General features: G+C 38.6%; 1 protein-coding gene across 5 annotated transcripts in view; it reads left to right on the top strand.

The window, feature by feature from the left end:
• inpp5b (inositol polyphosphate-5-phosphatase B) overlaps positions 1-13,965 on the top strand; it is a 19,259-nt gene extending 5,294 nt beyond the window's left edge. For 4 of the 5 annotated variants that reach the window (XM_035672280.1, XM_035672282.1, XM_035672283.1 and 1 more), the window contains 16 exons: positions 2,021-2,111; positions 3,156-3,326; positions 5,711-5,812; positions 6,092-6,206; positions 7,204-7,320; positions 8,443-8,630; positions 8,924-9,035; positions 9,141-9,250; positions 9,852-9,987; positions 10,245-10,355; positions 10,579-10,744; positions 11,051-11,286; positions 11,453-11,560; positions 12,406-12,490; positions 12,764-12,891; positions 13,010-13,684. In XM_035672280.1, the coding sequence (XP_035528173.1) occupies positions 2,021-2,111; positions 3,156-3,326; positions 5,711-5,812; positions 6,092-6,206; positions 7,204-7,320; positions 8,443-8,630; positions 8,924-9,035; positions 9,141-9,250; positions 9,852-9,987; positions 10,245-10,355; positions 10,579-10,744; positions 11,051-11,286; positions 11,453-11,560; positions 12,406-12,490; positions 12,764-12,891; positions 13,010-13,234 (2,201 nt within the window). In that variant the 3' untranslated portion in view covers positions 13,235-13,684. Of the gene's footprint in view, positions 1-2,020; positions 2,112-3,155; positions 3,327-5,710; positions 5,813-6,091; positions 6,207-7,203; positions 7,321-8,442; positions 8,631-8,923; positions 9,036-9,140; positions 9,251-9,851; positions 9,988-10,244; positions 10,356-10,578; positions 10,745-11,050; positions 11,287-11,452; positions 11,561-12,405; positions 12,491-12,763; positions 12,892-13,009 lie in introns of all 5 variants that reach the window. The other variant, XM_035672281.1, reaches the window with a different exon arrangement.
• Positions 13,966-14,013: the final 48 nt, after the last annotated feature.

The following is a 14,013-nucleotide window of genomic DNA, read 5'->3' as shown; positions in this document are numbered from 1 at the left end:
GCATGAGGAACACGTTTTTTTTTTTGTTTTTTTTTAATTTGCAACTGGAAATTGAGAGTTGAGATGAAAAAAAGAAATCACTAAAATGGTTCCTCTGCACTTTATTACCTGTAGTTTAAGATCATGGTGGGGGGGGGAAGTTGTGCAATGGTGACCTTTGTGCAGCTGCAGTTAAATAAGCTATGACTGTTTTAATTCTGAAGACTAGCAACATCTACGATCAGACCGCAGATAAAGAGGTGTAGGTGTGTGAAATTGCAGTTAGACACTTCGTGTAGCTCCCTTCACAGCTTCACAGGGGTTTCAAAGTTTCGTTAAGCTCATTAGCCGGTTGAGAACAATAAAGCTTGTGCAGGAATGTAAAATCTGCCATGTAGAATAATAACTGAGCCAATCGCAGGACCCACATGGTGTCAGGGTCTGCTTCACATGCTGGTTGCAAAAAACAGTTGTCCACTGAGTGATTAAGAACACAGAGTTTAATCAGCAGCTTTAAGGTGAAAAGGCAACAACATGCCACTTTTTTTTAGCAACATATTGTGGCATAACTGTCTTCAGCGGGGCGTGAATAGTGGTGAACAGTTACTGGTTTATCTAACGACACTACAAGCTGGTGCGTTTGATTAATTGTTGATCTGAGACGTGTTAATATTGTTTGAAATTAAGTACTATTTTTGCATTTAAATCAAGCCTCGGGATTTTGTTCTCTGTGGGTTTTTTCAAGGTGTACACAAGGAGATTTCACAAATGGGGCATTCCTGTGCACACATCTAAAGGCATTTCACAGTTTGCTGGTGTTTTTCTCAGTAAGGGCTAACTTAATTTCCTTTTCCTGTTCATCAAACAACAAAGCCAATGTTTTTTTCTTAATTAAAACGTCAATTGATCCTTCTGGGAATGTTTTTTAAATGGTGCTTTTAGTTGACCTTGCCTCATTTAACCGTTTTTTCGTTCTTGTTTCATTTTGTCACAAAATATATGAAATGAAACAAACAGCATAAGCATTTCTAACACGTTGACCTTTTCTCAGCGTTTGTTACTCACAGGTTGGAGCGATGAGAACGGTTTCTTTCTCAGCTTTGAGAGTGCACACGCAATCAAAATTAAAACAACTCTTCTCCTGTAAACCATGCTTAATAAAGCAAACAATTTTCTTCAAATATACTATTTACAAGGCTTTTTTTAGAGCATACAAAAACATAATTATATAATTGATATATGCAAATAGTATTTCTTGTATATAAGGAAAGCGGGAACAGCCTCAAGCACATCCTGATGAAGGTGAGATAGCCAAAAATGTTTGGAGAAGAGTTGTGCAACATGTTTTAATTTAGATGGAATAATAAAAAAAAAAAAGCCCATTTGGTTTTCTTGTAGGATATATCGTATAATTCTCGTCATTAAGCAGTGCTGTTGGTCAGGTGCACTCATAATGTGGCTTGCTATAACTTTGTTGAGTTTAATTTCCTGCTCACAGAACCTGACTTACCCTTTCAGAGGAGCCAGCTGTGTTCCCTGCCAAGCTGCAGTACACAGGGCCCATGCTGTCTCATACTTCACACTCGCCCATTAAATCCAGCTACTTAGGATGCAATAACTGTAACCAACTGCAAAAGACAGCCTCCGTCTATTAACCACAACAACTGAACCCTGACTTGGCACTTTTATGATTTAACTTGTGTGTCACTGTGTATATTTGTTTTTTTTTTTTATTATCCTTAGTCATAATTGGCTTTAATTTATTCTCCATATCAGCTTTTAAAGGGTTGAAATATGGGTTTGCTCAGGGCTTGGTTCTGGTATGTTAAAGTGAGTTATCTCAGGCTGTCAGTACCTAGGGCAGATTTTTAAGGTAATGTTGATGGGAAGGTCTCCAGCAAGAGACAAAGACCAATACCAGGGTTATTAATTAGTGATTTTAAAGTGCAGGCTGTGTTTTATTTATTCAGTGCGCTTTATCATTGTAAAGCAAACACACACTTTATTAATCTTCCTTTTCTCTCCTGCTCTTCCCAAACAGAGAAATCGTCAGACAAAAAGGGAAATTTAGAAAGGGATAAAGGTTCTAACAGTGGCACACAGAAGTCCAAAACATATTCCAGCCCCGAGAGGTAAGGTCCTTTTTATTCATTCACAAGTGGGAGCTCTCGAAAACTAAACCACAGTGGTAGACGGGGTCTTAAAATGTTCGATCTCTGAAGTGAAAGTAAAGGTTTCCTGTGGAACTTTCTTGTATTCAAATGTCATTTCTGTTTGTGCGTTAGCAGAATGTGTTGTTTATTATAGTAAGTAAGTAGTGGAATAGCGTAAAACCATTTGCAGCAATCATTCACTGTGTGTTTGGGTGAGTGCACGATAACAAGTAAACATAAAAACACTGCCCCAAAGTCCTACTATAGGTCAAAACTTTACAGGGTACCTTTTGATATATATTTAAGATTTACTGAGTAAAGCCTAAAACATGAAATACATAATTCAGGTGTAAAATGTAGGTAATAATAAACAGAGTCAATGTTGCATACTTGTAATAAAATAATTGTAAAGTACAAAAAAAGGTGAATTTCAGTTATTTGAGTACTTTCCTCCACCTGATTTGGAACAGATACTGTGTTATGTAGCAGCTCGCTGATGAAAGTTGTTACATTTTAAATAGCTAATTTGTTCGGTTGTTTAACTCAGAAGCCACTGCTGCCACTCTTGGAATGAGGCCTATACTCTAAGATGGAGTTTAGTTACAGCATATTCCTGGAATATTACAGGGTCTAGGCATATTACATTTCTTTCTCTCCCCTCAGCCTCATTCCATATTGACGGCATGGAAATCGAGCTTCTCTGCATAGCATGGGCTCCTGTTGACACTGTGGTGATCTACTGTACATTAGGCTGTCGGGAGCAGAGTGTAATGTCTCTCTTATGCCATCATTTAATTTAAGCTTTTAGGAGAGATACGGTTTGATGGTTAGGCCTGCGTCCATCCTGAATGTGAACTGGCAACTGTACATAGGTACTTGGGTAGAGAAATCTAAACGACCAAATGATGATCATCTGTTCCCCTCTGAAATCACACCAGTGTAACAAAATGACCCCGTTTCTATCTTGGTCCGTCTCCACTCACACCCACGCCTAACTGCTATTCCTTATCTCCTGGTTTTCAGTCAGGGCATCTCCAGTCGAGAGGACCGGGATGACCTGGTGCGCTCCTCCAGTCACACCCCGTCTAACAAAGCTCAGATACTGGCCATGCCACAGTTCGGCCTGCGCGACAACCTTATTAAGTGCGAGCTGCTGAAGAATGAGGACCTGTACACTTATCTGGAGGATTTCAGGTATTTTACTGCTTGTGTCAATTTTGAGTCTTTGTTTGATGTGTTTGGCAGATTGTTGCCGGCAAATGGGCGTAGCACTAGCTGATCTTGATATAATTGAATATCCCATCACTGTCAACATAGAAAATCTAACATTTTTTGCTTCCTTGATATCAATAATGTGTTGACACTTTGGGTGGGGTAATATATGCTTTAATGGTGCTTTAATACTAATCTAATCTAGCGGAGTGTTATGGTCTTTCACTGTTCATTTTGCTCAGCCTGAAACAGTGAGAAAGTTGTACAGCATAATGTATTGGAGCATTTAGAACCAAGTAAAAGCAACATTTGACATATAGCACAATATTACAATACCTAAACTCTTTTTAAGCCTCATATTCCTACATTTGCAATATAATGAGTTGTTGCCCAGTTCTACATGTGAACATTTTTGAAAAACCAAAACAAAAGGCATGGCAAGTCAGGTTATTTTTTTACACTGTAGAGTTGGTCAGTCAAGTAAAATAGTTTCTAAAAGTTTGTGCTGGAACAGTGTAAGCCACCAGTGTAACTGTGAGCAAGTTTGGACCCTAGAAGTGTTATGTAAAAAGAATGAGTCAACATCTGTGGGTTTGTGTTTCTGTGTACTTAACTCTGTTCTAAATTAAGCACAACTGTCTGTCTCAGACACCGTCAAGAAAGGAACCAACCTAGTGCATTAACATTCTGGACCTCATTTTTTATTTATTGTAGGAATTAATATCCTTGAAGACGCATACAGTTTTACTAAGGGCTTTTTGTTTCTATCAGATGGTTGAAAAATAAGCATTTGCTGAAGTCAGCATCATGGTTTAGCTAATAACAACACTGCCTCCTGCTGGTGTATCTGTGGCAAAATATTTACACCCATATAAATTATATAGTAAATCATATAATATGTATAATATAATGGGAATGGAATAAGGAATCTTAAGTATGAAATGTTAAAATACATTAGTTAATGTGGTATAAAGAAAATAATAGGGAAATGCTCTATTCACTGTGTTAAAACATGCAAATGTTTTACTGATATTCAGTGTAAAATTGGAAAACTATGGGAATATCAAGAAGCACTCTATGTGGCATTGGCAGCATGTTGGCTCAGTGGATGGTACTTCTTTCCTGACACCAAAAAGGTGTGTGTTTATAGTCTGATTCCTGTTGATTTCTGCATGGAATTTGCATGTCAGTACATGTTTCCCCTGCTTTCCTCCCACATCCGAGACATGAGGCCTAGGTTAATTGGGAACTTTTTCTGTAGGTGTGAGTCTGTTACGTATGTGACTCCCAGGTGTTTACTCACCTTTTGCTCAGAGCATGTTGGGAAGGCGCATGACCATGGAAAAAATGGAAATTCTGGATATTTGTATCTGGAAATTTACATATGTAAATAACTTAGTTGTAAGTGGGTGTGCTGATTGGCTTATAAGCTTGAATAGTTGCCTTTATCAAAAACAGCAGATATACAGGAAAGGTTACTTTTTGCTGGGACACATGTGCATTGCCAGCCTTCAGCTCATATTACAGTGAATACTGAGAATGTACTGAACATCCACTGCTGACGTGGAGATAAGGAAAAAAGCTCCGTAACGCAGCAGTCGGAATTCTTCAATAAAGACAGCTTCAGCATCTTTCTCGTTAGCTGAGGGTAGGGCCATTACGGCAGAAAGTGTTGTACAGTGCAATGGAAGTCAGCACAAAATAAAAAGCTCTGTGCTACTCCTGTGCAGCAGCGTGAGAAGAGCAGCAGCTGCCTGAAGGTCAGAGAAGGGGGCTGTTGAATGGAAGGAAGCTGATTTTCAATCTGAACTGGCAGAATAAATCTCACTGGGCATGTAAATGACAAGGGCTTGGCCCTCTTACCATTACTCACAATGGAGATGCCTTTGTGCAAGTTCAAATGGGGCTGCTCAGTGGCCAACAGATAAGATTTATTTACTGACTCATTGCAGTGTATACAGTTCCTAGAGGTAGCTCTGTATGAGTGTAAGACATTGACAGTAGGTCAGTCAGAACTAGTTCCTACAACGTCAAAACTCAGAAGTGTTTATAGTTGTTCCGAACAGCTGTCTTAGAGAGGAGGAGGTGCAAGGGGGAGAAGATGTATTGTTTCAATATGGGGATAATGGAGCACATTTTTTTAAACTGACATGAGCTAGTGAGTAAAGCAGCAAGGCATCAGCCTGATATAGATGAAGGTAACAGTTTCACTGTTTTTATCTCCCATGAATTGGAAATGATAAAAAGAAAATGCTATGGCCCCTTACAGACAGCAGAATGAACTCAGAATAGTTACCACTTGTTTAAAAAAAAATGGTATTCCTCTCCTTTGTGCCCACTGTTCTTCTCTCCCTGTTCTATTTCAGCTTTTTTCTCGGCACATACAATGTAAACGGACAAACACCGAAGGAAAGCCTCCATCCTTGGCTGAGCTGCACTCCTTACCCTCCCGACATGTACTGCGTGGGGTAAGTCACATTAACCCTGCTGGAGAATAGCCTTGCAATTCTCTGTCTAATCCCATTACACAGACAGGCATACACTGCTCAAACCTCTGACAGATGTATGCAACATTGATCCTGCTTTAAGTAGGAGAGCATGACCACCCACAGATTCAGCACTGTGTGTCCACTGATTCTGCCTATGTTTCAGTTTACTTCTTTGGTGTTGAGGAGTGACAAACCTTTGAGTATGAAAGTATTCGGTAAAGCTCACACATGTGAATAACAATTTGTCCTTCCTAATAGTTTTCAGGAGCTTGACCTCAGCAAAGAGGCTTTCTTCTTCAACGACACCCCCAAAGAGCTGGAGTGGACGAAGGCTGTGTCAGAGGCTTTGCATCCAGATGCCAAGTATGCCTTAGTAAGGCAATCTTTTTTTTTTTCCTCTTTAATTTGGTTTCTTTGTTTTAATTCTTAACCACTATTTGGTATTTGGACTGGACTTGTGAATGTTATTGCACATTCCACCATATGTTATCTGTAGAGCGTGTTTAGTTCTTTTTAGCATGGAGACTGGTACATTATCCAGTTTTGACCAGTCTCACGTTTTTAAAATATTTTGATTGTGGTTGTGTTACAGTAAAGTGGCAGTGCAACTCTTCTTCAATTTCTGCATGTGGCCATAGTAATTGTCTGCACAACACTGTATCATCACATTACCTGGATTATTACACAGGATAATCCTAAGGAACGGACATGATATACCTGCTTATTCGATGAGCTTAGTTAGTTAGGCCTTGTATTTTTGATCTCTTTTGTTTTCCTTTTCCTTGTTTTCATCTACTTCCCTTTTCTCAGAGTGCTGATTCTAGCTTATTAGCTTCCTCCTTTCTTGGCTTGGCTGTTCTGTTGTAGCTATATGAATCTTTGTCAGATGTCTGCATGAGACAGCCATTACAATGATGTGTCTTTTCTTCATCCAATGTTGTTCACACAGATATTTAATAGGATACAACAAAGAAGTTAAGATATGTTATCCAAACTATCAAAGATCAACTTCACTGTGACCCCCTAATTTTATGGCCATTATTCAACACTATAATTGTGAGATTGTCACCATATTTCACGGTTAAAACGGTGCGGTGGGTGTTAATTTTAGATTGCTTCTGTTCTCCTTGAGATAAGAGGGGGTGTGAAACAAATGTTGTCATTATTCATAGCTGTTGCTGTTGAAAAACAGTTTAGATGCTGATAAAAGCAACAAAAACTGCATTAACTGCCTCCTTTATCTGGCTACCGTGTTATTTGAATACCACTGGCTACTTATTAAATATAAATATAGTGCAAATTTGTATGTTGCATCTTTTTCTTTTCCTGTATGAAATGATATTTGTTAATTTACTCATCTTCTGCTACAGGTGAAGTTGGTGCGTCTGGTGGGTATCATGCTGATCTTCTACGTGAAGAAGGAGCATGCAGAGTTCATCTCTGATGTGGAGGCTGAGACTGTCGGCACTGGCATCATGGGAAGGATGGTAAGGACGGATTCTACAGGTGGTATACTTTCATGCACTGGTGCACATGTAGGTTTACTGCTTTTGTGTAAAGATATTACATTATAAACAACACTGNNCAGTGTTGTTTATAATGTAATATCAGAGCGCATACTTGAAGCAAGCTGCCCTTTGTATGTCCACAGGGCAGATACATAAGGGACTGAACCTGTGAATGTGTCATTCACCTCAATCTTTTTTTTATCTTTTTGCTCATGTACCCAAACCAAAATGTTAAACCACTACTGTCGTGGTGTTTGCTTTAACTTCAGTTACTGTTGTTTATAACAAATAACATTGGCATTTTAGCTTGCTTTGTCAGAAATGAAATAAAATGTATTTCATCCTTGCAGAATTTCAAACCAACTTCCAGGCATCAGATGCCAAGAAATTCTTTTAGATATATTTTTATAGACACTTTTGGTAATGTCAGTAGGATTCTCTTTAGCGTCATATAAAGTCCTTCTATTGCTATCATATTAAAGTACATTAATTATGACACACAAGCAGGAAGTGTTGAGTCGCTGTCAACTGTGGCTTTACACAACAGCATTAGATTATTACAGCAAATGAAGGAAGCAGAAATAAACATTTGGACTACCACAATGACAGTTTTGTTTTCTAGTGCTTCCCCGTAATAATTGACTTAATCGTTAGTTGCTGTGAAGAGTCCACTTTTCATGAATTGGATAGTCACAGAATAACAAAAGCAATGTCAAACTCCATTCGGGGTTTGAACTTGTCACTGGGACGGGAAGTATCAGGGGATTGTTGCAACACAGACCTTTACTCTTGTAACACAGCAAGTCACTTACCAGTGCACTGTTGCATATGTGAGCTGTACTGGTTGCTAGGAGTCCTATTAGCTGACTATACCGGAGCGGAGCAGACCAACAGGGGGCCAGCTGATTTACAGCAGCTCCGAAAGGGACTATTATGACTCTGGGGGGGGATTACAGATTACTGTCAATCAAAGGAGCATATATACCTACATACTATGTTTGTTCAAAATCTATTTGCATGACTTCAGTCGTCAGTCAGTGTTGCTTACATTATTCAGAATTAATTTCTCTCTCTCTCTTTCAATCACTTGTTGATTTGCAGGGAAACAAGGGCGCTGTGGCAATCCGTTTTCGCTTCCACAACTCGGACATCTGCGTGGTCAACTCTCACCTAGCTGCCCACATTGAAGAATACGAGAGACGTAATCAAGACTACAAGGACATCTGCGGCCGTCTCCAGTTTCGCCAGCTCGATGCTACACAGCCTCCACTCACTATCATGAAGCACGAGTATGAAACCTGTTAAATATTAGAGAGTTACAATGTCAGGAAGTGTATTAAGTGGTTTCTTCATACCACTACATCAAGGGCAGGCTAATAATTTGTTGTTCATTCATCTGCTTTTTCTTCCAATATTTTGTTAAAATCCAGATAGGTTTGGATTTATGTTAAGGATCGGTATGTTTTGTTTGTAGTAGCTAAATACGATTTTAATTCGAATCTAATTCTTACCCAGTGTCCAACTGTGATGATTATATCCATACTCAAGTTGTCTCCATGTTTTTCTGTGCTTCCCTCACCAGTGTGATTTTTTGGATTGGGGACCTCAACTATAGGATCAGTGACCTTGACGTCGACAATGTGAAGGATCTAATCAGCAAGAAGGACTTTGAAACGCTGCACAATTATGATCAGGTAATATCAACGATGATGTCTGCTTTCTGTTATAATTTCTGTAAAAGTCTTTACACATCATTTGTGTTTGAGTGGTGATACTGACCAGCTGTATATGGTCCTCAGCTCAAGAGGCAAATTGATGAGGATGCTGTGTTTGTTGGCTTTGTGGAGGGAGACATTGATTTCCAGCCCACCTACAAATATGACACCGGCTCTGACAAGTGGGATACAAGGTAACCTCATATAAAGGCCTGACTGTGAATAGCACAGACAAACCTTTTTAGTCAGGCGATCATTCTTTTTAATAATATTATTGTGTTTATTATTTGAAGTGAAGCACTCCAGCAGTGAAACTACTTGTGTTGCCATCCTATCTATTACAACACAGAGAGCAATTCAGCTCTTCCCAGAAATATTAAACACTTTATTCCTTATCCAATTCCCCATTCTTCATTCAATTCACCATGGTTTAATGTTGGTTGAGACTTTCTAGTCTACAAACAAACATCTCCCCATTGACAGAGCTCCATTAAAACCACTGTAGCATGCAAGACCTGCATTGAATCAGAAAACTAAAACAAACTGGTGGCCTTAATAAATTACTTTAGCCACTCAGGTTTCATGCCGTCAGTCGCAGTGTTGTGTGATATTTTGTGCTCTTTCACATCCTGCTCAGAGAATTTCCCTACAGAGATCATATTATTATCTTATTATTAAGTGTGTACAAGTACACAGTAATATGGATGTCATTTTTGCCTTTTATATTTTGATTATTTGCTTATAGTAAACTGTGTAATAAGCACACTTGACCCTTAACATCTCTTCTGCATTTAGTGAAAAATGCCGCGTGCCTGCGTGGTGTGACCGTATCCTTTGGAGAGGGAAGAACATCGAGCAACATCATTATCAGAGTCACATGGCTTTGAAGACCAGTGACCACAAACCAGTCAGTTCCTTGCTTGTCACTGGGGTAAACAATTCAGCCTTTTAACTGATCTCATCTAAAATGTTTTTCATTTAGTTTTTTGTTAGATACAGTAGTCCTCCTCCAGTAGGGAAGTGGAGAAGAGATGATAAACCAATAAAAAGTGCATTGAGATTCAACTTAATCAGCTCACTACACATTAACAGGCTCTAATTTCTTGCATAAGCCTTATAACGTATCTGTTGCAAGTATTATTAAAGGATTGTATAACACATTGTCATCTTTCTTTTATGTTACTGCAGATAAAGAGAGTAAACAGTGAGGCCTATAAGAAGACCTTTGAAGAGATTGTACGCAATATTGACAAAATGGAGAATGAGTGTATTCCATCTGTAACCTTGGCCAAGCGAGAGGTAAGGTTTCCTACCACATTTCAGTCCTATTACAGTGTAATAGGAACTGTAATACCTCTTTGATAGACATTGTACAATAACTTTCTAATAATGTTCATTTGATGAATTCAGTAATTAAACCACCACTAATGAAGCTGTGTATTGATCTTGGGCTGTGAGCCTAATGCTACATGTACATGATATTTTCCCATCTTGTCTCATTGATCCTTCTCTCTTCTTTCAGTTCCACTTTAAAGATGTGAAATACATGCAGCACCAGGCAGAGACATTGAGCCTCTTCAATGACGGACAGGTCCCGTGTCAGTTTGAGTTTATCCAGAAGCCGAATGAGCTCACTTACTGCAAGCCCTGGCTCACAGCCAACCCCCCCAAAGGCTTTATTGCTCAGGGTGAGTGGCACATACAGTCTCATTCTGGAGTCACAGATTTCATTTTAATAAAGCATCGTTAACCTGCCTTTAGGTTTTAGAAATTGATGTTGACTTACAATGGCAGGGTTTTTGTCTTGCAAGATGAAATTTCATCACAGATTGGGAATGTGTTGGTGCTTTACAAATCCTCAAACCATACTACCTCAGTAAGTGCTTGTAGTGACGCTAGCACAACATTTCACTTGTGCAGCAGGCATTTAGTTCCAAAATTATGACAGTTCAACCACACCCTTACTTTGTATGTGCATCTCTCTCAACATCCAGGTGGTTCTGTGGACATTGAGCTTGAAGTTTTTGTAAACCGCTCAACAGCGCCTGATCTTAACTCTGGCAAGGAACAGATTGAAGACATCCTGGTGCTCCACCTGGAGCGCGGCAAGGACTACTTCATCTCTGTGACAGGAAACTACCTGCCAAGCTGCTACGGCACCTCCATCCGTGCATTATGTCATATGAGGGAGCCCATCCAGGACATGCCACAAGAGACCCTCCGTAAACTGGTGAGTGCCACCATGTGCAGAGCAGCAACCTTAAAATACCTCCTCTCCATTCAAGGTTGTCATTTAGGCTACAGTGTAGTATTTTCTTATAGCTTTGCAGATTTGTAGATAAAGACAGAGTCCGTTTTGACTAAACACTCTTTGCTCTGTTTGTTCTCAACTTCAGGCGGAGATGTCTGCAAATGAGAATGCAGTAAACACTGAAAAGCCTCTAGACATTCCTAAAGAACTCTGGATGATGGTGGATCACTTGTTCCGCAATGCAATCAAACAGGTCAGAAAATGTGTTGCTTTTTGGGGAGTCTTTGTAGGTTCATGCCCTATGTAGCGAACCCAGGCCGGACATTAATGAAGCTACTGATGTTTTTAGAAGAGTTTATTTCTGTTCAGCCATCAGCCTTATTCTGAACGTCATTCTTTCTTTTCCTTTCTTAATAAAACACTGTAGCTACATGACCGATAAATTGCATAAATTAGCTCTTATGATCAAACAAAAATAACAACAAGACAGTTAAAAACACATATGAGCCCTTACTAAATTGCAGCAGATGAGCATTTAACTACACATATAACCTTAACCTTTTACGTGTTTGACATATATAACGCTCAGCATATGCATGTTTGCTGAAATATAACCTTACAATTACCGTGTCTTTTTATTTATTTAGACATTTCAATGAAGGCTAACGTTAGCATGACAGTTACGATACAAACATGTACAGTCAAACACTATTAAAATCAACCAAATCACATCAACAATGAACACAGTCATAGAAAACAACTTGTATCAATACAAAACCTTTTGTTTAGGATTAAAGTTGCAGCAACAGTGTAGCAAAACTATGACTACTATGACTCAGTAGTTGTGCCTGCCAGCCAAGTAGCTTTGTAAAGCCTCTGTATTGATTTGGTGGAGGGAATTAATCTTTATTTTTAAAGCTCATGATTTGAGTAATTTAAAGAAAGGTTTGTGCTTTTAATTTTAATTAAATCGACATCCACTGCAGCTCCACCATGCCTCAAACCAAAAGAGCATTTTCTTTGGCCTAAGTTAATCTGTTTGTAATTTAACTTCTTCGCTTAATAAATGTGTTAATATTTATTGTCCTCCATTTGCAGGAAGACATATTTCAGCAACCTGGCCTCCGGAGTGAATTTGCAGACATAAGGGATTGCCTTGACACTGGCATGCCAGATTCTCTACGTATCCTTCGAAACTATTAATATCATAATCATTGGTGGAAAAAAATATTGATCATCTTTATAGAATACTTAAAAAAGGAACACTGTAGTTAAGAATGTATCTGTTTTGATCTCAAATACTACACTGTATTTCTGTGTAATCTGTCTGCCTGATGGTTAACTTTAGTTTAACTCAATTAGTCCTGGGATGCAACAGTGTGTTTTGCACCTCCTACATTTTTAAAACGTGCTGATTCTGCTCAAGAATTATGTCCTTGACTGTATTGACCTGCAGTGGGCAGTAACCACTCAGTGGCAGAAGCCTTGCTTCTCTTCCTAGATGCCCTCCCAGAGCCCGTGGTTCCCTTCTCCTTTTACCAGCAGTGCCTAGAAATCTGCTCCAATGCCAGTCAGTGTGAGAAAGTGAGTGAGAGAGCCTGCAGTTCATTGCTGATCACCATAAGTCTATTCCAAAAGGTGTTCAATTACAAAAGTTAATCTGAGTTTTTTTTTAAAGAATGTTAAATGTTTCTGTCTTCAGGTAATTTCCATGCTACCTCAGTGCCATCAAAATGTGTTCAACTATTTAGCTGCCTTTCTCCGTGAGCTGTTGAAGAATTCCTCTAGCAATCGATTGGATGTCAACATCTTGGGTAAGAAAAGGAAGCACGTTGCACTTCAGGCACCTTCATTCTTGAATGCGTTATTATTAGCTGTTTCTTTATTCTTTAGTCAGCATGTTGAGTTACTGAAGGGAAACAAATAAAGCAATGGAAAATGAAAATGAATGAAAATCCTTCTTATTATTCTGTTCTGTTTATGACTCAGACTGTTTGCACGTATTATCTTTCCACTATTCAGTGTGAAACAAGCTGTTTCTGTAAAAGAGAATGTATGCTCACCCAACCTGTTCTGCAAGAAGAAAGGCAACAAAAGGAATAAACATGGTTATCTCATCACATTCGATAAAACATGCACAACAATTTAACTATTATTAAATATAATACAACATTAGAACAAAGAAAACCTTTTGTTTCACTATGTAATATGAATTTATTTTCTTTCTGCATAGCCACCATTTTTGCCTCCTTACTCCTGAAGTCACCTACAAAGCAGGATCTTGCAGAAAAGAGGAAGACTCAGGAGTTCTTTCAGCACTTCCTGACCCAAGGCTCCACCTAAATGGAAGACTTGAAGTTGAACACTAAAAACTGTACAGTCCAGTATTTGAAATAAACTGTAATGATTTCTTATATTCTTAGATGGCTCTTTGTATAGATAGAGTATAATTACTGTAAGTGACAGTTCTTCTGATATTAGTTTGTTTCAAAGCGATGTTTGTGATCTGTTGATGCACAAAGTGTATTGTATATCATTGAGCATCTGTAAAGATAACAAATTTTAATGTATGTATATTTTATTTAAAAAATAATTTGTATTTTAATGTTTCTGATCTCAACGGCCTACTGTTTTTATATATAAAACTGTTGGAAACAAGGTGTGTGTCACTGGTGATTCAATTTTATTATTCTCAGACCATATATA

Source organism: Morone saxatilis, unplaced genomic scaffold (assembly GCF_004916995.1).
Source record: "Morone saxatilis isolate NCDOM2014 unplaced genomic scaffold, NCSU_SB_2.0 Contig24, whole genome shotgun sequence".
In the NCBI taxonomy this organism is placed as follows: Eukaryota; Metazoa; Chordata; class Actinopteri; family Moronidae; genus Morone; species Morone saxatilis.
This window is presented reverse-complemented; position numbering and strand designations above follow the sequence as displayed.